Genomic DNA, 24645 nt, shown 5'->3' on the forward strand with positions numbered 1-24645 from the left:
TATTTGTTTGTTTGTTTGTTTGTTTTTCAAGACAGGGTTTCCCAGTAGATGGAGCCAGTCCTAGAACTGACTCTATAGACCAGGCTGGCCTTAAACTCACAGAGATCTGCCTGCCCCTGTCTCCCAAGTGCTGGGATTAAAGGTGTTCGCCATCACTGCCTGGCCATAAAATTCATAATTGTAATTTTTTGCTACTGTTATGAATCCTAAAGTAAATATCTGTGTGTTCCAATGATCTTAGGTGACCCCCATTAAAGGGTGTCTCTCTCACACACACAAAAACACTCACACAGATTAAGAACCACACTGACCTACACAAAAATATGAAAACACAGCAAGCCTGTGTGTTGAGTCAACATTGTAATAATGGCCAAGCCATGGAACCATAAAGTGAGGTAATGATGAGGGCAGATGGGTGTCAAAGAAGGTGTCTCTGTGTCCTACTGGTGGCCCATCCTTCTACTTAGAGAGGTCATATGAAGCAGATATGGCAACACTATCAGGTCTGTCTCTGTGGGAAGAAAAAAACCACTGGAGACTTTGGGCAGATGGGTTTGTTTGTCCCCTGGGTACAACAAAGACTGTCTTTATGGAAATGGACAGTTTCAGCAGATTCTACAAGGGGATATGAAATGGAAGCTGTGCATCCCACTACACATCACTCACACACACACACACACACACACACACACACACACACAGAGCCTGTGGAAATCCCACTTCCCTGCTTTTCCATCATACTCACGCACCCTCTTCCTTCTCACCTTACTCATTCTTGCTCTCCTCTTCACCTCTGGGTCCTGGGGCCATCCATTATTACCTCATTGGAACAGCCCGTATTTGCTCCCAGTAGCTAGAGGCTCACTCGCTCTGGTGAGAGGCTGGTCATCTTGATGCCCAGTCTCCATGTGGGAGGGGGGTGGGGGAAGTTCCCTCAAGAGGAAGTCAAACTTCAACTCAACAGCTTCTCTTTTGTTTCCACAGAAAACCAAAAGAGATGTCAATAACTTTGACCAAGACTTTACCCGGGAAGAGCCGATACTTACGCTTGTGGATGAAGCAATCGTGAAACAGATCAACCAGGAAGAATTCAAAGGCTTCTCCTACTTTGGCGAAGACCTGATGCCCTGAGAAGCTGCTTCAGGGGGAGTTAGCTGAAGCTTCAAGGAGGATGCTGAGAAAAATCCCATGTTGCAGAGGCTCAGAAGGTCTCAAACCATTCCTCCACCCCAGAGCCCCAGCCCCATGTCCACTCTATTTATTGCAATCCCTCACCCCGGCCATGTCCTTCCCCACCCTCCCAGTGACCAGAAGGCACTCATGGGTCTAGACTCAATCAGGAACACAGATGATTTGAATGGTGTCTGCTCTGTGGGTAGCTGTGTGCAGTGCTGGATTGGATTGTCTGTTGTCCATCCACAACCCTAAAGCAACTTCGGTTCTTTTATTACAAAGGAAAACCAAACCAACCAACCCAACGCAAAGATTCTGGCTCTGCCACTGGATATGGAACCCTGACTCTTTTCTCCTTCCTCCTGTTCCCCAGCCTGCCATCCCTGCCCTTCTACATAGGACAAGAGACTGGTACTTCTTCCACATAAGGACGGTGCCCGAAGGCATCCCCCTTGATGGGAGGAGCCTGGGGATGCTCAGGCTGGCCAATTGTGTCCGTTTGCTCTGGAATTGCACATCCCTGCTTGCTTTGGTTTTAGCTTTTTTGAGCATGCCAAAGTTATGTACGTTTGTATCTCATGGAAGAAATCATTTTCATTTTGAACTCTTAACATTTCAAAACAAACAAACAAAAAAACTGTTACCAAGTTCACTTTCTAATTGGCCAAAAGATAGACATCCCAGTGTGAATGCAGGTAGATATTAAAGGGCTAATCCACAGCGAGAATCCAGTCATCCAAAGTTTATTAGTAATGCTTTAGTGATACATGAGGGCTATGCAAAGACAGCAGTGGAAACTCTGGCTTCTAATCGTCAGAATTCTCCCTGAGCACAAAGGCCACCAGAGCAACAGCCAAGACCCTGAGGTTCCAGAAAAATTCCACCCCCATATTCTCTCTCCAAGTATTTTTTTCTCCCAAGTTCCCAGTATAAACTCTATTTTCTGTGCACTTCTACAAAAAATGGTAGTACCACTTGTGGCTTGAAACACTCAGTATGTAAAATGAAGTACTGGAAGGAAACTCAGCCTGGGTCAGGCAGAAGGTGTCAGGAGACTGATGAGCAAGGGATTTGAAGACTGACAAGGTAGTGGGATGTGGCCAGAGTTTTGGTGACATGCGATGGCAACTCACATGGACTCTATTTAATGGACTGATGTTACCTCCTGTAGATATGGTGACAGTGTTAGTCTTTGACTCCTAAGGGTTCTCTGTGGCTTTGTGTATATGTTCTCTGAAGGTTATTTGATTACCTATTTTACTGAACTTATTTAGCAGGGAATGGAATCCATTCCAACTGTTGCACGTGGATTTCCCAATTGCCCCCAAATATATATATATATATATATATATATATATATATATATATATATATATAGTGAGTGGCATTAATGAAGCTTTTTGCCTTTTGTACATTTAAGATTTTTCTTTTTTTTCTTTTTTTTTGTATATAATGTTTGCTGCAAGGCCTGTGGAATTAATTCATTGAATATAGAGGTATCAACTGCTGCATGTTCTGGCATCTTATAAAACTTTAGTCAATGAAAGAATAACTATAATAATGTCCAGGTGCGACCCTCCTATCAGCTATTGGTTCAAGTTACTGAGAGAGAGGTATGCTTTTTCCTAGGGAGGGCTGGGGTCCTTTATGTTGTTTATTTCCTCTTGGGTTGAAGATGTAACCATATGATGATGAGCTATATTAAATTCGCACTTGGTTCTCCTGAGCTCCATCACGCCCTGATAGAGATGGCAGATGGAGAGGAATGTTCTCCATAGTGGTTGCCAAGCTCAGACAGTGACTATTTTGAGCCCATACTCAACATGTCCCTATTTGCATCTGGCTGGTCACAGCCCTCGTTACTGATGGTGACCTTCAGTTCTCTTCTGCTTTTTTTTTTTTTTTTAATGAAAAAACTCAGGTGTAACTGTGATCTGTTCTTATGATGATTGCAAATATTAAATACTATGCTGTATTGATCTGTATGTTTGGCATACCAGGGAAGTGATGAAGAACACTAGGTTAATTTAATTTATCTTCAGTGACTTGACATACTGGGGGAGGACTATCTTTTGGAGTGGTAACAAGCACAGAAATATCTTCATGGTGGTATCATCTCATTGTTTAGAAAAACATGATAATACGCCCTCATACTCAGATATACTCAATTTCTTTCTCTCTCTCTCTCTCTCTCTCTCTCTCTCTCTCTCTCTCTCTGTCTCTCTCTCTCCCTCTCCCTCTCTCCCTCCTTCCCTCCCCGGCTTCCTTTACTGTTGTGAATGTTGGAAAGCCAAGGCCAATATCAAGTGGCTGTTTTCCAGGGCACATGACAGTGGGGGCTAGGTGCTTCCTCCTGGCCAACCAGCACTGTTGCTGGGAAATCAAACAATACATTCCACCAGCGAGCAGTAGGCAGTCAGCCCCCTGGCTCCCTTTCGGTGCCCATAACCGGCAGGTTGAGATGCCTATGGCCAATGCAGTTCTCACACTGGCAGGCTTGAATCCAGGGGAGACCTACACTTGTGTAGGATGTGTACGGAGTCCTTTCAGGAAGAACTCAGCACTATGTGGCTCAGTGGTAGAACTCTTGCCTAGCTGGTGTAGAGCTCTGTGCTCAGGCTCCAGTATAACAGAGAAGAGCAAAGACAGGGGATGACCACACTGATAAATTTCTGCCAGTTCCTTCTCTTTTCAACGCTCACTCTCTTTCTTTTAGAGGAAAACAAAAAGTGGGGAAAAAAAAAAAGCCACAAACCTACATGAAGGATAGTATCTTCTCCCTTCCTCTCATTGATGGACTTTGTGAAGTAGAAACATACTTTTTTTTCTTCCAAAGGTGAAAACACAATTCATTCTTGCTTTAAAACAAAAGAAGGCTTAAAAACATTACCTCTTTTAAAATGATGTGCGAGATAGTTCTGGCTAAATAGAAAACGTGTTCAATTTTAGGAGTTTTATTTTGTATTGTGAAGCTTTCTTTGTACATTTCCCCCTTCCTTTCTGGATGTGACTTTAATCCATTAGTGTCATAATTCATTGTACACATTATTGTGCCAAATGTACTGTCCTCAAAAGGGTGTGAGCGTGTATTGTTCAAGGACGTAATAAATATGATGACGTTAAATCCTGCTTCTCCATCCCCTGAGATTGCTCTCTCCTGCCTTTCATGCACTAGAGACCAGAGCTTCTGGAATTAGCTGTTCCTCCAAGGTTGGAGCTTGCCTACATGAGCCAAGTCCTGCATTCAATCCCAGCACCACAAAACTCAGCGCCATGACACACACCTGTAATCTCAGTACTTGGGCAGTAGAGGCAGTATGACCAGAAAGAAGTTCAAGGTCATCCTCAGTCAGCTACATAATGGGTTTAGGGGTAGCCTAGTCTACAAGAGACCTTGGCTCACAAAAAAAAAAAAAAAAAAAAAATAGAATCTAACTAACCCCAGTACCCAGTATTATGGGGCACACTTGTAACTCAGCACTAAGGAGGCAGAGGCAGGGGGATTATGAGTTCAAGGTCAGCCTAGACTAGATAGCGAAACATCCAAAAACAGAACCATTGCACAGGTAAGAGAGATGGTTCCCTGAGTCAAGACTTTCTATACAAGTCTGTTGACCTGAATTCAGTCTCTGGAACCCATGTTAACATGGAGAGAAATGACTCCACAGGTTGCCTTCTGACCTCTACATGTGTGCCTTGGCATGCATGCCCACCCCACAGGCACATAAGAACATGCATAATAATAATTTTACTAGGGGCATGTGTGGAGGGGCAGAGCCCATATGTGTGGAGGTTAGAGGTCAACTTTATGGAGTGGGTTCTCCTCTACCTTTCTGTGGGTTTAGGAGTTGAACTCAAGTCATCAGCCTTACATGGCAGGCGATTTAGCAGTTGAGCCATCTTACCTGCCCTAAAATTCTTTTAAGATTAAAACAAAACCTATCTAAAACCCACATGGTTTTTAGCTTCCGATTTTTCTTTTGCAGGTATGTGAAGGCTGCACACCCCTGCTTGCCAACCAAAAAAGATAAAGAAGATCAGATGTATCCCTGATATTTGAACTTGGGGGGTGGGCATCTTTCCCATATTCAACCTCTGGGAGACTGGCAATGAAGTCATGGGCACCTGGATTCAGTTCCTGGGCCTGACACTGCACATCTCAGTTGGTAGCATGCTTACCTGGCTTCCAGGAAGCCTTGGATTCAGTCAGAAGGCGTATATATATATATACTGGGTGTGGTGGCACATACCTGAAATCTCAGAACCTTGGAGGTGGAGACAGAGGACCAGAAGTTCAAGGTCCTCCTTGTCGATATAGCAAGTTTGAGGCCAGCTTGGATTGCCTACTCAGGTAGCCTTGTCTCAAAAACCAAACAACAAACAAACAGAACACTGCCTAACAGAGACTAGAATTTTGCCTCTGGCTGCTGCTCCCAATCTCAAGGGCTAGGGCATTCCTTATAAACTGGGAATCCCTTAAACTAACCTATGGATGGATTGGATGTTAGGGCTCTTACTTTGTTCTCAGGTACATCCCAAGCCAACATGTGTCTGTGGCCATGCTAGCAACTCAAGGCTTTTCAGAGTCTAATCTGTTTAGATCCTTTCCCACCATTTCATGCCTGTAGTTCTGCCTCTACAAAGTGGAGTTCTGAGTGATGATAGTAGTTCTTAGTTTTGTTTAGCAATGCTAGGGATAGATTCTAGGCCCTTATATGCTCGGCAAGTACACTGCCCTGACCTGTGCCCCAGCCCTGAAGAATATTTGTTGCCAGTCTGTCCCCCTCTCAGGGCACAACACAACTTTATTTCTCCTTTCTTTCTTTCTTTCTTTCTTCTTTCTTTTTTAAACGGGGTTTCTGTGTAACAGCCTTGGCTATCCTGGAACTCACTTTGTAGACCAGGCTGGCTTTGAAGTCACAGATATCCTCCTGCCTCTGCCTCTCCTGAGATTAAAGGCATGTGCCACCACCAACTGGCCACAAAACACTTTGATATGTTTTATTTTGTAGTGTTGGAGAAAGGGCCCAGGGCCTTTAACACTACTCTACCACAAAAACCTATTACCTTTTCAAAAAGCCCCAGGGACTTTAGGAATATAATCCTAAAAGGCCTTCTCTGTCTATTCCTCTCAGCAGCACGGTTAATGCTTAGCTGAAGGTGTGAGCAAGGTCTTCAGACCCTCCCCAGGAGAAAGGATTGCTTCCCATCTAACTTTCTCCTCTGACTCAGGCAAGTGTTTCCAGGTAAGTGACCACCCAAGAAGAAGCAAGCATCCAATCAACATATCTATCTTATCACAAGTTTAAACAAACAAACAAAAGGAGAAATAGTAAACTCTTACACCAGAGCTTGTAGGTGGAGGAAAGACATGGGGAAATGCCAGTCAAGGTTTCAGATAAATCAAGTGTGGTGGCCTAGGTCCATAATTCCAGCAACAGGGATGTTGGAGCAGGAGAATCACAAGAATTTGAGGGTGACTGGCATGCGGATTAAGACTCTATCTCAACAAACAAATGATAACATGTACCTATAGGTAGAGAAGGTAAGGTTGGGGCTCCAGGTCATTCTCAGCTACTTAGCAAGTTCAAGACCAGCCAGGGCTATAGAAAACCCTGTCTCAAAAACGGTTTGAGGTCTAGAGACTTGCTATAGGGCATGGGATTTGGTTAATGCGTACTAGAAAGCTGTTAATGGGGGCTGGTGGTTCTTGTTCCACCCTCCCAAGAATGGAGTGGGCACAACAGCATAGTGTATCAAAAGAGATGTGGTTTATGAGTAGGTTGGAAGCAATGGGATAAAACCACCTTAAACAGATCAACACATGGATTTAAATGAAGCAGACTTGAAGTCATGGTGGCAGCTAGATGCTCAAATTTCCAGGGTTGAGAAGCAGGAACAGTCCCTTGCAGAGAGAGCCCGTGGCTCATAGACATATGCAGCAGGTTCTGGGGCGCAATGGATCTCTATATCTATCTGGAGGCCGGAACTATCAATTCCCATTTGCAGCCCAAGTATGAAGACTTGGAAGCTGAGATGGGAATGTGTTTCCTCTGCCTCCAATCAGGGTTGAGTCCTGGTGACCACTTGAGGGAAGTCCAGCTCTGGCCAAGGACCTCACACATGGGAGAGATTGGTCCATTGCCCATGAGTCTTGAATGCAGTTGTGTTACCATCTTCCCTTGAGTTCTACGATGGTGTGTGAGCTGAATGTGGCTGTGGGTATGCTGCTCACATGGCTGAGGCCCAGCTAGCAGCACCTAGCAGGGCTAAAGACAACTTCCTTCAGGGAAATGTTGGCTCATGAGTTAACATAAAGGACATAAGATGGAGGACACTGATGGTATTCGAGGTAAGTAGATAGGCAAAAATACTTAAAACAAATCTCCACATTAAAAATACAAGTTGGGCCTGGTGTCCCAGGAGCTAGAGAAGCTGGCCCAAGACACTATCTCAAAATATAAAGGATTCCAAGGCCTTCTCTGCTTGTCCCTCCCAGCAATATGACTTCCCTGCCTGGAATTGAAAGCAAGTATCTTCAGACCCACCCCAAGAAGGAGGGCATGTTTACTATCTATGTCCTCTCTGATTCAGCTGTAAACAAGACCCTAGGCATAATGCTGAGGACAACACAACAAAGTCCAGGAGATTAGAAAACTCAGACAGCAGAGGTCTTCAGCATTCTAGGAGAGTGCATCTTAATCAGCCGTGAGGATGGCCCATCAGAAAGGACAGGGGAAGGAGCTTTAGATAAGGACCTGAGTGGGAATTTTCAGGGTTTCTTCTCTGAGTATAAAGTGATCCGAAGACTCTGGGTGACCTGACAACATCCACTATCATATTTTTAAAGAATTACTAATAGTAATAATTTTAAAAAATGAGCTCACACCTTTAATCCCAACACTCTGGCAGCAAAGGCTAGTGAATCTGTGAGTTTCCTGGTCTACACAGTGAGTTCCAGGATAACCAGGGCTGTTACACAGAGAGAAACCCTGTCTCAAAAAACAAAAACAAATAAGCAACAAATGTGCCCCCTGGCAACAGAAAATGCCATTGGCTCAAGAAAGTTGTGCTGGGTAATGTTTGATTTTGCAAACACGCTAGGGTCATCTGGGAAGAGGGAACCTTAACTGAGAAACTCCTGCTGCTATCCCTTGGACTTCTAGTACCCGGATGTGACAAATCTTTCCTCTGTAAGAGACTCCAGAAGCAGCATGGAGAAGGGGCTGAGAGGCTTTATCCTGAGATGAGCCCTGGGGGGTCCCCTGTGTTTCCATGTAGGATTTCGTTTGTTTGCTCTGTGACAGTGTCTTGCTCTATAGCTCTGACTAGCCTGGACCTCTTTATGTAGACCAGGCTGGCCTTGAACTCACAAAAATCTGCCTGCCTCTGCCTCTGAGTGCTGTGACTAAAGATGTACACTACCTTACCTAACTAAAAGCAAGCAAGCAAGCAAACAAACAAACAAAACAAAGAGCTGGATGGTGGTGGTGCATGCCTTTAATCCCAACACTTAGGAGGCAGAGACAGGCAAATCTCTGAGTTTAAGGCCATCCTGGTTTACAGAGAGTTCCATTCCAGGACAGCCAAGGCTACGAGTGAAAAAAGAAATAAAAAGGAAAGGACAAGACTGTTCCTAAGTATGGTGGAGGAGAAATTGTAGCTATGTGGGAGGGCATAGTCAGAGGCAGGGATGTCTGGGAAATTCCAGAGTGGACATGACCAGACCAGAGGAGCTGGGACACATGGGAGGGGGAGGGGAAGAAGGGAGGGAGAAAGGAGAACCAGGTATAACAGCCAAGAGGTCAAAGGTCCAGAAAAGGGGGAGGTAACCAAAATGTCTGGATGAAAAGGGAAGAGCCTCTGGGGGAAAAGGCAGCCCAGCCCCTGGGATACAGAGTTCAGGGTAGGGGGCAGGATGTATCAGCTATACCCTGCAACAGGTAGGGACTGAGGGATGCTGGGAGAACCTGGAGGCCAGGTCCACTTTGTCATGTTAAATAGGCGCCTCAACCTTTTGTCCCCAGTTTGAGACTTAAAGCTACATAGTGAAACCCTGTGTTGAGGGTGGTGTAGTGAGATAGTCCTTCTGTAGCACTGACCACGCCCATTGGGGGTGGAGCCATGGGCGGAAGTGACCTGTGGAAGGAGGTCGGAGGGGGCCAGGAAAGGCCCTCTTTTTCTGGCGTGACTCGGACAGGAGAGGATCGGGTTGAATTTCCTGGTGTTCATCTGTCTAGGTTGTAAGTTATTTCTCCCTGAATAAACATCTATTCGGCCTATTTGTTTATCCTGATCCTTATTTACCGCAATAGGATGGGGTCCGGGTCTATTTATTCTTGTGGAGGGGAGCATATGCCAGCTCTGTCAGTGGCACATGCATGGAGGTTAGAGTTCAGAAGTCAGTATTTCCTTCTACCATGTTCCCAGAGATGGAACTCCGGTTGTCTGGCTTAGCGACAAGCACCTTTACCCACTGAGCCATCTCCTTGGACCTCCATGATGTCTTGATAAGAAATCCCAAGGTAAGCTTCACAAGATAGATTTAGGGAATCAACCCCAAACAAGACGTGGCCTCAGCTATTTCACCGTAGGCGCCTCTTTCTGACGTCCTATCTCCAGATGAGCCGCTGGAAGGAATGGCCCCATCCCACAGGCTCTCTGCTAAGTGTCCCCCTGCAGTGCAGAAACTGAGTGATGGTCTTCTCATTCATTATCTCTTCCTGTTGCTTCCTGGGCAGCTAGAGTCCTCTCCAGAAAGGTTGCTTATGCCTTTAGCTTCAAGTGTTTGCCTAGAGCACTTTCAGAGTTGAAGGTCTAATGAGAAGGCCTTTGATCCACTTGGGAGTGATTTCTTATACAGAGTGAGTGATGGGTATCCAACTCCAGCTCCCCTTGGCACCACCTGTAAAATGTCAGTGAGCTAAAAGGCTAGCAGGCACAATGGCCAGTGCCTTTGTTAAGATTTTCCTTGGTTAAGCATCCCTGACCGACCCTTGGTCAGCCTATAGCAAATGGAGGGGTCAGATGGGTTAGTGTAACTAGGGTGTCTGATCTTCGCCTTCTAATTGGCTTTTCCCATCTCTGCCTGCCCACCCCTTCAGCACTGCCAGAGACACCTTCAACCCTCCATCCATCTCCAGGCTCCTCTCTAACACAGGAAGGGAGGACAGCTTCAGAGATGGGGGTGGGGGTTGGTCTTGCCAACTGACTAGTCCAGGAGAGAAGATAAGCCTGATGCTTAAGGCCAATGAGCAAGACAAAGAAATTCCAGTGGGCTGTTAACACAGGGGAAGTGCAGAGAAAGGGCTAGACTGACCCATCTAGGTGCACTTTCTGGATGGGGCAGAAGAGGAAAAGCGTGGTTGGGCACCAGCAGAGGAAGACCTCATAAGGAGTCGTTTAGTATTATTATTACACAGCCTAGGAGAGTTGGGAGTTGGTGGGAACCTGTGGTAGAATATTACTTTCAGGTGTGTGACTTTTGTTTATGCTGCATTGGTTTAATGCTGCGAAGCTGTGTTACTGTGCCTGTCTAAAACACCTGATGGCTAATAAAGAGATGAATGGCCAATAACGGGGCGGGAGCAAGGATAGGCGGGGCTGGCAGGCAGAAAGGATAAATAGGAGGAGAAACAAGGAAAAGGAAGGAGTAATGAGAAACCGAGGAGAGGAGGAAGACAGGAGCCACCCAGATGGTAACGGAGCAAGAAGGTAAGTAAGACATACAGCAATAAGGATGATAAAAGCCCAGACAGGTTAATTTAAAATAAGAAAAGCTGGGCTAGAAACAAGCCAAGTTAAAGCGGGAACTCATAACTAAGAATAAGCCTCCTCTGTGTGTGATTTATTTGGGAGCTGGATAGTGACCCCCCCCCCCCCGCAAAAAAAGAGAAAAAAACTTCTTACAGCAGGGAGTGAGCTCCAGAGGGGCTCTCTGCATCCTTCCTCAGCCCTAGGGGTGTTAGCAATGATTGGGACAATCTCTGTGCCCAGTCCAACTCCTGGATGAAGTCCATGTATCCTGAGAGTTCAGTCCCTTCCTGCTGTCCTTAGCCAAGCACACGGAAAGCCCCTGAGGGTCGACACATGCCCAGCCTCAGTTCAAGGACCCAGGAGGGGAGTGGATAAGTGTGAGCCTGCTCTCAGGCCCCGGCACACTGGAGCAGGCTGCTTTGAAGAGCTCTGCACAGTTGTACACCCATCCCTCTCTCAAGATTATGAATGACTTTAGCTCAACATTTATTTATTGCTACATACTGTACATGCCAGAAAGAAACCCTTTATGAAAACCCAGGCATGGCAATGTACACTTATAATCGTGGGACTAAGGAAGGAGAGGCAGGGGTTTCAGAAGGTTAAGGTCAGGCTCAGGTATGTACAAAGTTTGAGGCCATCTTGAGCTACATGAATTCTGTTCCAAAAAGAAGGTAGGAAGGAAGGAGGGAGGGAGGGAGGGAATCATGTAAAGCAGACACTCTGCCCTTGTCCCATCACTGAGGAAATGGAGGCTCATAAATTACATAGTTTCCTTAGCTCTTTTAACTCTATCCAGCAAGCTGTTGCATTGACAAGTCAGAAACTTTCCAATTCCTAGATTTAGTGATGTTTTTAATAATTTCAGATTCTTTCCAGGTGGTTTGTGGGTAAAAGGTCTTTCGATAACTGGGGAAGCTGGGGAAAAGGAAATATCTTCCAATCTCTAGAGGGGCCTCTGAACTCAGCAGCTAGGGCAGGGGCTAGATAAGAGGAAGGTCCGTCCAGCTGATCTCTCTACTAGAGCAGCCTCAGTGTCTAACAAATGATAGGCGACATCAAACTTACTTCTAAAACCACACCAAGGTAGATAGGGGTAGATCTGGGAAGGGTTAGGGGGAAGAATGAGAGGTAAATATGATCCAAATACATTGCATGAATGAATAAAATCTTCTAAGAATTAATGACGATATTATATATTTGAAAGTGTATAGAATGGATTCGGGCAGGGAAGCAGGTGACTGCAGATCTTCATTTCTTCAGCATCCCCAAAACAACCCCTAGTCGCATCCCCAGCTCTGTAGCAGACCTTCTGCTATGGTCTCTCTACACTCTCTGCCCCATTCCCAAGGGACTAAGCAGACCCTGGTGGAACGTGTTGCTTTGCTACTTCCGGTGTCCCCCCTCACCTCCTCTCCTAACCCAACTCCATTTTTAAGGGTCAGCTCCCGATATGTAGAAACACATTTTACCTGGGACTCCCAGTGGCCACACCTATCAGGGTCCCAGAAATATGTCCTACCAGGCAACACACAGCTACCACACAGTCCTAAGCACCAGGGAGTCCAACAGTAACCCAGGGACAAAATATCTGTCCAGTAAAGATAGGACCAGATATCAGCACCTAGAATTACAATCTTTCCAAACCCAGATGCTTAGACACCAGCATAAAAACACCATGGACAGGGCCATATGTCTCCACGAAAGTCCAGAAACCCCACCACAGCAGGCCCTGAGTATTGCACCATAACTGAAGCACAAGACAAGGAACTTAAAATAGCTTTTATGAATATGATAGAGGGCCTTAAAGAGGAAATGAATGAATCCCTTAAATAAATCTATGAAAACACAAACAGTGGAAGTAAAAAAACAGTCCAAGACCTGAAAATGGAAAGAGAATCAATAAAGAAAACCCAAATTGAGGAAAATATGGAAATGTTTAGGAACGCACAAAGGAACCTAGCCCAGGAGTGGTGGCGCACACCTTTGATCCCGGCACTCGGTCGGGAGACAGCGGCAGGTGGATCTCTGTGAGTATGAGGCCAGCCTGGTCTACAAAGTGACTTCTAGGACAGCCAGGACTGTTACACAGAAAAACCCTGTCTCAAAAAACCAAAATAAATAAATAAATGGAAACTCAAAGGTAGGCCTCAACAACCGAATACAAGAGATGGAAGAACAACTCTCAGGCATAAAGACATCATAGAAGTAATGGACACCTTGGTTTAAAAAAAAAAAAAAAAAAAAAAAAAACACTATGAAAAGGCTGAATCTAAATAATAGTAGGAATACAGGAAGGAGAAGAAACCCAAAACAAAGGTTCAGAAAACATTTTCAACAAAATTCTAGAAGAAAATGTCCCTAATCTATAGAAGGACATGTCTATCAATAGATATAAGAAACTCAAAACACCAAACATGCTGGGCTGGAAAAGAAAATCCCCTCAGTACATAATCAAAATACTAAACATACAGAACAAAGAAAGAATATTAAAAGCTGCCAGGAAAAAAGAGCAAGTAACATATTAAAGCAGGCCTATTAGAATTACACCCAACTTTTCAATAGAGACTCTAAAAGCCAGAAGGGCCTGGACAGGTGTGCTGTAGATTCTAAGAGCCCACAGATGCCAGCCCAGACTACTATACCCAGCAAAACATTCAATCACAATAGATGGGGAAAACCAAACGGAAGCAGTATCTGCCTACAAATCCATCCCCACAATCCTACAGAAGGTGCTGCAAGCAAAATACAACCCTAAAGAGGTTAGCCACACCCAAGAAAACACTGGGAATAAATTATCCCAGAGCAGCAAAACAAAAGAGGGGAAACTGGTGAATGAGAACGCATACACACCACAACAAAATAACAATAATCACTGAACACTGCTCATGGATATCTCTCAACAATAGCCTCAATTCCCCCAATAAAAAGGCACAAACAGAATAGATGTGAAAAACAGATCCATCCTTCTGCTGCATCCAATAAACACACCTTAACATCAAGGATAGATGTCACCTCAGGGTAAAAGGATGGCAAAAAAATATGCCTAGAAAATGGATCTAAGAATCAAGTTGGTGTATCCATTTTAATATCTGACAAAATAGACTTCAAACCAAAATTAATCTGAAGAAATAGGGAAGGACACAACATGATCATTAAAGGAAAAATCCACCAAGAGGACATTGCAATTCTTAACATATATGCCCCAAGACAAGGGCACCCAAGTTGATAAAAGAAATACTACAGCTTAAATGACCCTCACACATTGATAGTGGAGATTTCAATACCCAACTCTAGACAGGTCAGTTAGACAAAATTTAAACAGAGACATGCTAGAGCTAATTGATGTTATAAACCAATGGACCTAACAGATATTTACAGAACATATCACCCACTCACAAAAGAATTGACCCTGTTCTCAGCACTTCATAGAAATTTCTCCAAAACTGACCACATACTCAGACACACCGCAAGTTTCAACATATACAAGAAAATTAAATAACCCCCTGCATCCTATCAGACCACCATGGATTAAAGCTGGTATCAACCACAACAGAAACTACAGAAAGCTCATAAACAGATGGGTACTGAACAGTTCTCTATTGAATAAAAAGACAGAAATTAAAGACTTTCTAGAACTGGATAAAAATGAATGTACAACATTCCCAAATTTGCAGAACACAATAAAGGCAGTTCTAAGAGGCAAGTTCATAACACTAAGCACTTACGCACGCACGCACATGCGCGGGCGCGCGCGCGCGCACACACACACACACACACACACACACACACCACAATACTAGTAACTTAATAGTAATTAGTAATAGCACTCCTGAAAGCTCTAGCACAAAAAGCTATTATTACATCCAGAAAGAGTAAGTGGCAAGAAATAATCAAACCGAGTGCTGAAATCAATAAAGCAGAAACAAAACATAAGATCAAGAAGCAATGAAACCAAGACTTGGTTCTTTGAGAAAATCAGTAAGATTGATTGACAAACCTTTATGCAAATTAACTAGTTATTTTCTTGAGTCTGTTGAGATTTGTGGGTATCTGAGTATGTGTTCAATTTTGGAGAATTCCCATGAGGTGCTGAGAAGAAGATATATTCTTTTGTGTTTGGGTGAAATGTTCTATATCTGTTGGAACAATTAGTTTATAATGCCAGTTAGCTCCAGAATTTCTCTGTTTGGTTTTTGTTCAGATGACCTGTCTAGAGTCAGATATTGAAGTCTCTCACTGCCGGATGTATGAGGGTCAATATGTTATTTGAGCTAGTTAATTTGCACAAGGCAGAGAGAGAATTTCCAGTTTAAGAAATTAGAAATGAAAAGGGGGACATAACAGATACCAAGAAAATCCAGAGAATCAGAAGGATATACGTTAGAAAACTGTACCCCACCAAATTGGAAAATCTAAAAAAAATGGATAATTTTCTTGATACAAACAACTTACTAAAGTTAAATAAAGATCAGATAAACAATTTAAACAGTCCTATAACACCTTGTGAAATAGGAGCAGTCATTAAAAGTCTCCAAACCAACAAAAGCTCAGGTCCAGATGGCTTTAGTGCAGAATTTTACAGATTTTAAATGTCAATACTCCTCAAATTCTTTCACAAAACACAAACAGAACAAACATTACTAGTTTGATTTACAAGGCCACAGTTACCCTGATAACCAAACCACATAAAGATCCAATAAGGAAAGAGAATTACAAACCACTTTCTGAACATAGATGCAAAAAAAAAAAAAAAAAAAAACCCTCAATACAATACTTTCAAACTGAATCCAAGAACATATCAAAAAGATCATCGACCATGAGATCAAGTACACTTCATCTTAGAGATGCAGGGGTGGTTGCTCAACATACTTAAATCAATAAGTGTAATCCACCATATAAACTAAAAGACAAAAACCACATGATCATCCCATTAGATGCAGAAAAGGCCTTTGAAGAAAATCCAACACCCCTCATGATAAAAGTCATGAAGACATTAGGGATACAAGTGACCTATCTCAACATACTAGAGGTAGTTTACAACAAGCCCATAGCCAACCAACCTCAACTTAAATGGAGAGAAACTCAAAGCAATTCCACTAAAGTCAGGAACAAAAACAAGGTTGTCCACTCTCCGTATGTGTTTAAAATACTTAAAGTATTAACTAGAGCAATATCTATATTTATTTTATTATATTTTTATCCCTTGGAAGCCTGCTTTCTAATGAGAGACAGAAAGGGAGTGGATCTAGATAGAAGGTGGGGGGTGGGGAGGAACTGGGAGGAGAACGGGAGTAGAGGGAAGGAAAACCATAATCAGGGCATAGTATGTGAGAAAACAATCTATTTCCAATAAAAGAAAAATATATAGAATGTATTTACATACAAAAATATCTGTCCCCTTACTCTGTTGGTGGGTGAGAGTAGACACTGCTCCACACTGTCTGTCACGTGCTATAGCCTGAGAGGTCACAGAGGCGCATTTCTGTTCCTGTGAGGCTGAGATCTGTGACTTTGGGATATAATTTTGGGATAAGTCTGTATGAAGCAGGGTTGGGGTCATTAAGAATAGGTTTGAACACTAATAGAGGGGTATGTACAAGTGTGGGTGTGGGGTTTCTCATGAGAACACCCTTAAATGGCTCCGTTGAAGCCATGGGTAGGATTTCTGTAGTGTTCTTAATGCCACTGAGCGAGAGTAAGACCATTACCATGATCTTGAGCTAAATCTGAATCAAGGTTTAATTAATACTAGACAAGATAATGGACTCTGGCCAGGTCCATTCTGAGGTTCCCAGAATGGCAATGAGTCATTGTGCAGAGGCTTATGAAGGCAGATCTACCAGGTCCAATGGGGCAAGCATATGTCCAGATGACTTGACTTTCCAGCCTAAATACCCCCACCTACATGTGATCAAGCATATCCCGTGCAGTTGGGTCAAACAAATCTGTGTAGGGGAGTGAAAATGTGTGACTTTACATAAATAATACCCTCTAGCATGGCCCAGCGTATCTGTTTTGGGGTAAGGGATAGGTTAGAGGCATTGTTTTGTGGATCTCTTAGGCACAGTAATTAAAACTTAAAACATAACTTTGGCTCTCACAGTGTATGAAGTTAAATCGAAAAGGTCAGTAAAGAACTTTATTTTTCTTTTTTGCTAAATGAGATCTTTCCTGAGGCCCACGATATGGGATTATAGCTGATAATGTAAAAAAGCCCTCAATCACAAAGATTGTACCAGGAGACTAAGAAGACGTAGTTTCACTATGAATGAAGTCTTATTTTGTTTGTGAGAGTCCCAGGAAATGGAAGGTTAGTTTCTGAGAATGGAGTAAGGCCATCTTAAGCACAGTTTATTTGAAACATCTCTGCATAAAGGGATTGTCTCTATATAAGCAACCTTTACAGAAAACATTGGTCATTGTTCTGGAATTCTGGACTTTCTGTTGGCAAGATATTTAACCAGATTCCAGGGTGAGGGGCTCCTCCCCTTCCATATTCCTTTCATTTTCCCTATCTTTCTTTAAATCCGCTAGCTTGGTTCATCCATTTACATGTTCATCTTCTTCCAGACTTGCATAGATATTTGTAGTATGAATGTTTCTGGCCGTCCTTGAACCCCAAATAAACACATGAACACTATATTAGTTATGAAACTGTTGGCCGGTGGCTTGGGCTTCCTATTGGCTAGCTCTATCTTAACTATTAAGCCATTTCTATTAATCTAAGTATTTCCACATGGTCTTATTTTACCGAAGGGCCTGGCGCATCCTTCCTTCCAGATCTCATGTGGCATCTACTGTCTGCCTACACTTCCCAGAATTCTCCTTATGTCCTAATCCTACCTATGTTCCTAACTCTATTGACTACAATGTTTTATTCATCAACCAATAAGAGAAACATGTATACAGAATAACTTCCCCCATCCGACATTGGCTACTTTGTGCTGGCCAGTAATCTAGGTCATTGGTTCTCAGTCCATGGCTCACAACCCCTTTGGAGGTCAAAGGAACCTTTCACATCATAAAACACAGATATTTACATTGCAATTCATAACAATAGCAAAGCTACAGTTAAGAAGTAGCAACAAAAAGAATTTTATGGTTAGGGGTCACCACACCATGAGGAATGTATTAAAGGGTTGAAGCATCAGAAGGTTGAGAACCACTGCTCTAGGTATTAGTGACAATCTCTACCCTTATAGGCTTGTGTGGGGGTGGTATGTAAACAGACTAAATCAAGCAATAAACATAATCATTAAGTAACTTATGTAAATAAATAATAAATGATGTAATATGTTAGAAAATCCAAACTGTCCTGAATGTTTAAACAATAGTATAAATAGCCCACTTAAATACATTTTTATGCCATAAATCAAACTATTCGTTGAATAAAATGTGTCTTAGCTTTTGCCCCTTGAAAAATACGTGTTCATAACAACTTAGAATACCAGGCTTGAATTTAGAATTTGTTCTAGATTCCTACAAGTACCAGTTCTCAGGGATGTAGCTGATCTTGGCCATAGGCCCCTCCTTCCTACCCCCCAGCTATGACTCACACACTAGAATACTCAGTTACCATACCCAGGGTCCATTCAAGCCCTTGGTCAGGGGTGTGAGGCTGGGGGGTTGGATCACCCTGGGAAAGCCAAAATCTGTGGAGGCAAATACAGCAGACTCTGGGCCAGAAAGCATGGACTCTCCCATGCTGGTCTCAGCTCTTCCTCTGCTATCTTGGACCATACCAAAAAAGCAGCCTGCTTGGGGAGAGGACAGAAAGTAAAGGCTGAAGGATCCTCAGTGTGGGATGAAGTATATGCAGTTTGCCTAAGACTATATTAGATTACATCCGCAATTATGAGAATGAGTGAGTGGAGGAACCAGTGAATTTCCCCAGCCAGTGGGAGCAACTTAGGTATGGCAATGAACGAGGGGCTCCTGACTTTCCCTTGACCTCTGCTGTTTGAATAACTAGACTGACCCCATAATAAGCATGGGTACTTATCCACCTCTGCTGTGTGCTTAGATTCCTTCAGGTAAAGAATGCAGGAGTAGAGTATCAATAGTATATGGCATCTCTCCCTTTCCCCCGTGTGCTGCTGGTTTTATGTCAATCTGACACAAAACTAGAGACATTGGAGAGGAGGGGTCCACAACTGAGAAAAATGCCTTCATAATCTCGGCTATACGCAAGCCTGTAGGGCATTCCCTTAACCAGTGATTGTTGGGGGAGGGTTCAGCCCCAGGTAGGTGGTGCCATCCTGGGCTGGTGGTCCTGGGTTCTATAAGAAAGCAGACTGAGCAAGCCAGTAAGCAACTCCCCTCCATGGCCTCTACATCAACTAATTCCTTCAGTTTCCTGCCTTGACTTCCTTCAGTGATGGACAGTGATGTGGAAATGTGAGCCAAATAAACTTTCCTCCCTAGGCTGCTGCTTTAGTAATGGTGTCTTATCACAGCATAGTAACCCTGACAGAGACACTCCCTTCTCCTCCTCCTCCTCCTCCTCCTCCTCTTTCTCCTCCTCCTTCTCCTTCTCCTTCTTCTTCTTCTCTTCTTGAGCCAGTGTCTCAGTACTTACTTCTGGCTATCCTGGAACACTGCATGAACCAGGCTGCCTTTTCTTTTAGGAAGCTCCAGGCTAATTTCCTGTAAGAACTGACTGACAGTCTCACCAACATTAGATAAACTTCCTTCCCCTTCCTTGTGCCAACATTTACTGTTTCCTTCTTGTGGCTGGTTTTCTTCCTTGGGGGTGGGTGGGCAAGGGCACTACTGGATTTGCTATGTGGTTTCCTGCCTCAGCCTTCTGTGTTTTGCCTCCTGCCTCCTTGCTTGTTTCTTGCTGACTGCTAGTTATTCTTACTGGGACAAGCTGGAGTCTCAGTGGAGTTTTAATTTGCATTTCCTTTACTATTAAGGAGCATGTACTTTTCCCCCCTATTTACTGAGCATTTGTATTTTCCCCATCTCTCTCTCTCTCTCTCTCTCTCTCTCTCTGTGTGTGTGTGTGTGTGTGTGTGTGTGTGTGTGTGTGTGTGTGTCTGTCTGTCTGTCTGTGTCCATCCAGTCTGTGTATGGAAGTCAGAGGACAACTTTCAGAAACTGGTCTCTCTTTCTACCATATGGGTCCTGGGTATTGAACTCAGGTCCCTCAGGCTTGATAGCAAATTCCTTTACCTACTGAGCGGTATCACCAGTCCCATTTGCACTTCCTTGAGAAATGTCCTTTCAGTTCACTTATCTATCTGTCCATTAGTTTGTTTGGTGTTGAAGTGTCCCCCCCCCCCCCCCCGCCAGACAGGGTTTCTTTCTATTGCTTTGGAGCCTGTCCTGGAACTCGCTCTGTAGACCAGGCTGGCTTTGAACTCACAGAGGTCCACCTGCCTCTGCCTCCCCAGTGCACCACCACCACCTGGCTGGTGTTTAAGTTTTTAAATTCTTTATAAATTATATATACTTATCCTTTGGCAGAGCTTTTCTTCCCTTCCGTAGACTGTATCCTCGCTCTGGTGATTGCTTCCCTTGTAGCTTAGAGTCTTGTTATTTCATTGAATCTCACTCTTTGCTTCTTGCTGGTGCTCCTTGAGTTATCTCAATACTATGCAGAAAGCCCTTGCATATACCTTAAAGTGCTTTCCTCCAGCAGTTTCAATATTTCAAGTTCTAGAGTAAGGTCTTTAATTCATTTTGAGTTGCTTTTTGTCTGGAGTGGGTATCTGGGTCTGCTCTTCTACCTGGCTAGTTGGTATTTTGGGACCATGTGTTGAAGAGGCTGTCTTTCTCCAGCATGTGCATTTTGATAAGCTTTGAGCACAATCAGGTGGCTGTAGCTGTGTGGGTTCATTTCTGGCTATTCAATGCCGTCCATCTACATGTACCGTGCAGGTTTTATTTCAGTGGTTTTGGAAATTAATGATTGCAACACCTCCAACATTCTTCTTTTATGCTTCTATGTGAATTTTAGTATCAGTTGCTTAGTTGTTTTTATTTCTCCCTTTCTGAGATAACTTGTTTTTCTTTACTTGAGTTTATTTTATTTTATTTTGTTATGGATACCTGAATGTATGTCTCTGTACATCATGCACTTCATACCTGTGGAAGCCAGAAAAGGGCATTGGAGCCTCTGAACTGGCACTACAGACAGGGCAGCTCTGAGCTGCCGGGTGCGTGCTAGGAGTTGAACCTGGGTCCTCTTAAAAAGTAGTCAGTGCTCTCACGCACTGTGTCAACTTTCCCAGTTAATCCGGGGCCACAGTACCTGGCCTGTGTCCCTGCCCTTGTCTACACAGGTACTAACAAATGTTGACATTATTTTCAGATTTACCGAGCTCAGCTCACTCTCATTTTATTGCTCTCTGTGAAAGAACAGTTAAAAAAGGGGGGGAGGGGGGAATGGAGAGGAGGAGGAGGAGAAAAATGAGGAAAGCAAAGGCGGTGGCCAGAGGTAGGCTGTTGACTGCTCAGGTGAGCTGAAGACCTCAGCAAAGTCTCTGATCCAGTCCCTGCAGCCACTAGGTAGCTCTGAGGAGGTAAGAAAGGATAAGAAGCCAAAAAGACTGTGTCACTGAGAAGCAAGGTCAGTGACACAAAAGACTGCGTGCAGGGAGAGTCCCGACAGAGGCTCAACCGGGTGCCCCCTCCTCAGCCTTCTTCGTGGCCTTCCCTCTTGGCCAAGGCCAGTGCCTCCAAACCTAGGGCTGTGCCACCAGGATTAGGAGTGGTCCTCATCTGACCAACCAACACCAACTTTCAAATCTATGGGCCTTGCTTTCCACTCCCTCATTCCATGAGTGCTTTATCTGCATTCTCAGTGAGCTAGGGGCAAGGAATTCCCTGAAGAGGACAAAGGTGGCTGAAGGCAGGTGGGTGGGGCCAACAGGAAACCCCACCTTCTAAATCTACTCCCCCCCCCCCCAGCTGACCGCCCCAGGAGGCAAGAGCTGGGCTGAAGCTGAGGGGAACAAAGAGCTGGAGGCTTAGTGAGGCTGCAAGGGTGGGGAAGTAGGCAGGATCCCGTGAGGGGTCAGTCACCCCAGCTATTGATTTGGGCTAGGGAATCCCATTGGGGGCTGGGAAACACAACCTTCTGCATCCTTCCTATGGTTCTGGTTCTTATTCCCGCTGGAAGAGATAGAGTCCCACTTCTGCCTCCCATTGTAGACATGAAGGCTCTGAGACTGCGGGGGAACTATGCAAGCAACACAACCAGTGTGGAAATGGGCCACAGGTCTGTGTCCTTAATCACTTGGATCTGGGGCTGGTTTGGGCTGAAGACACAGCCTCTTCAGTGAGTTCCTAGTTTACATCTTACATAAAGGCAAGTTTATGGATGCTTTGCCTTCTTATCTCAGCAGAGGAGTGGGGTGTCAGTGAACTATAACATAGCTGAGACTTAGACTGTGTACAGTCTCTCACACAAAAGCAGAGCCAGGAAACAAGGCAAAGGCATCCAGGGTTCTTTTCTCTTCTTTCCCAGCCTTCTTCCCATGCCACCATGGGGCAGGGTCCTGAGAGCTGGTCCTCAAGTCCCACAAAGCCTGCATCCTCTGCCCAGACACCACACCCACTGCTAAAGAAAAAAAGAAAGAAAGAAACCATCCCTATGGACTATTCCAAGCAGGAAGCCCTTTTCAGTTCACTGGAAAACAGGAAATGCCTCCAAAGGTCTGAAGCCTTTTTAGTGACTGTGTCTGCCCCTTCATGCAGGGTCTGTGTCCCCAGCCAGCTGTTGGAGACTATCTGGAAGCAGAGCCACCCCATCCCCCAGCCCTGAGAGTATGTGGTCCTTGGTGTTACTCCTGAGGTCCCCTGTCCTCCAGAATCTGATCATCATCCCTGCTCAGCATGCTGCTTAGTCTGGAGACAGCAAGGTTGTCCTGGGTTCCAAGAATGCTATACAAAGCACCAGATCAGCCAGTCAGCTTTGCAAGAATCAGACATTGGTGTGAATGAAAACCTCCATGGGTGAGACTGAGATCTGCACAGGACCCAAGAGTAGCTGACTCCTCCCCCCCCCTCCCCGCCCAGCAGAGGCTGACCCCTAGCAGAGGCTGAGTTCCTAGCACTTTCTGTGGTTGGCTTTTCCTCTCTGCAGATTGACTCTCCCACTCTGACCTTATAGAAAACTAACCTTTAATTCCAGCAGCCTAAAACTGACCAGAGATCAAGCTCAGACATTTGATGACCTCTTCAGCTGTTCTCTGACCTTTATTGAGCTTCTTCTGAGCACCAAGGGATGTGAGCCTAGTGCAATCTCCGTAACCCCTAGGGCCTGGGGGAATTGGTCAGCAGGTGGGGGAAGGGATGTCCAGTCTGAGGCCCTGCACAGTGTCCACTCTGATCGCTGACCACAGACCAGTCTCCTCATCTCTAGGCAGCAGTCTCCATGGGTTCCTCTACTGAAGGATAATATGCTACGTGGTCCCCAGGTTGTTATCCTTGGTGGAACGTGCCAAGCAAGAGTGGGCAGGCAGAGGTGGTACTCTTTAGTTTGGGTTTGGTGCTAGCACTTGGAGAAGAGGGACCACTCAATCTTTTGCATGGCCAATGGGGTTAAAGAAATCCCTTGAATTTCAAAGTCATTTCCCTGGGTCTACATATAATGGGGCCCTGACTGGTACTACTGACCCCTCATCCTTCCTGAGGGAAAAAAGATTGGTTACCAACCATTCAGGGTCCTTGAAGGGCAGACATACAGACCTCTGTGATTATAGATGTATGATGAAAAACAATGTCAGACTCTGGCTGTGTGGTAACCAAAAAGTTAGAAGGAATGAGATTTACAAATAAGGCCATCTGAGGTCAAGTAGAGAAGCTTGCAGCTTAGTGTCCTGACTACCAACAGGGATGGAGGCAAATTAGCTTAGGAAGAGACTGTGATCAGGTACCCATGGCGCTTGATGCTGTTTACTCACTGCACAAGACCAGAAAGCCTACCACGAGGAAGCAGTAGGCACTGTCCTACCTGGGTGCTGACTGTGCACCTTTCCTGCAGTAGTCACCTTCCTTTACCAGTTTTTTTCCTATATCTGCTGAGAGGAAGACCTGAAAGACACACATTCCTATTGGATAAACCTACTCAGGAAGGTAAGTGTAGACCCAGAGAAGCCACCCCCCCCAAGTGATATCTGAGGACTCCTAGGGTCCATCAGATGCCTTTGAGGGTACAGTGAAATCACCCCCAAATGTACCATCTTCAAATAACAACTATGGGTCCCACAATCTCCTAGTAACTCAGAACTCTGTGGCTTAGCAGGAGTCACACGTCTCTTGTGAGCTCTGATCAGGATGTCATCTTGGCTTTGGGATCATTTGGAAGCTCAGCCAGGGAAAGCTCTAGACAGATGACACTGGGTCCCCAAGTCACTCTCCTTAGTGGAAGATTCCAAGAGGGGAAAACTAGGAGTGGGGTTGCTTGTGCTGGAGTTCAAACTCACAGCTTTTCTGTTGCTGGAGTCAGCTGACCAGGGCAGGGAGGCCTCAGCTCGTCCCTGGAACCTAGGGAGGATATCTTTGGATCCTTCTTAGAAGGGCTGTTCTACAGGACAGCTTAGAAGAGGCTAGCCCAGTCTGAGTAAGAGTGAAAGATGTAGTCAGCCTTCCTGTGACTTCATCTTCAAACAGCCATTGCGTCGAGTAAGTCACTCCACCTTTGGGGAGGGAATTTCTGGGAGGTAATTTGGAGGAATCTGGGAGGGGCTCTCTTTCTCAACT

The 24645-nt window shown here is 44.6% G+C and overlaps 1 protein-coding gene across 1 annotated transcript in view; it reads left to right on the plus strand.

The window, feature by feature from the left end:
• Prkce (protein kinase C epsilon) overlaps positions 1 to 4297 on the plus strand; it is a 496185-nt gene extending 491888 nt beyond the window's left edge. Inside the window, exon 15 of the mRNA XM_051175213.1 lies at positions 985 to 4297. Within this exon, the coding sequence (XP_051031170.1) occupies positions 985 to 1131 (147 nt within the window). The 3' untranslated portion in view covers positions 1132 to 4297. The remainder of the gene's footprint in view (positions 1 to 984) is intronic.
• Positions 4298 to 24645: the final 20348 nt, after the last annotated feature.

Source organism: Phodopus roborovskii, unplaced genomic scaffold, assembly GCF_943737965.1.
Source record: "Phodopus roborovskii unplaced genomic scaffold, PHOROB, whole genome shotgun sequence".
NCBI lineage: Eukaryota > Metazoa > Chordata > Mammalia > Rodentia > Cricetidae > Phodopus > Phodopus roborovskii.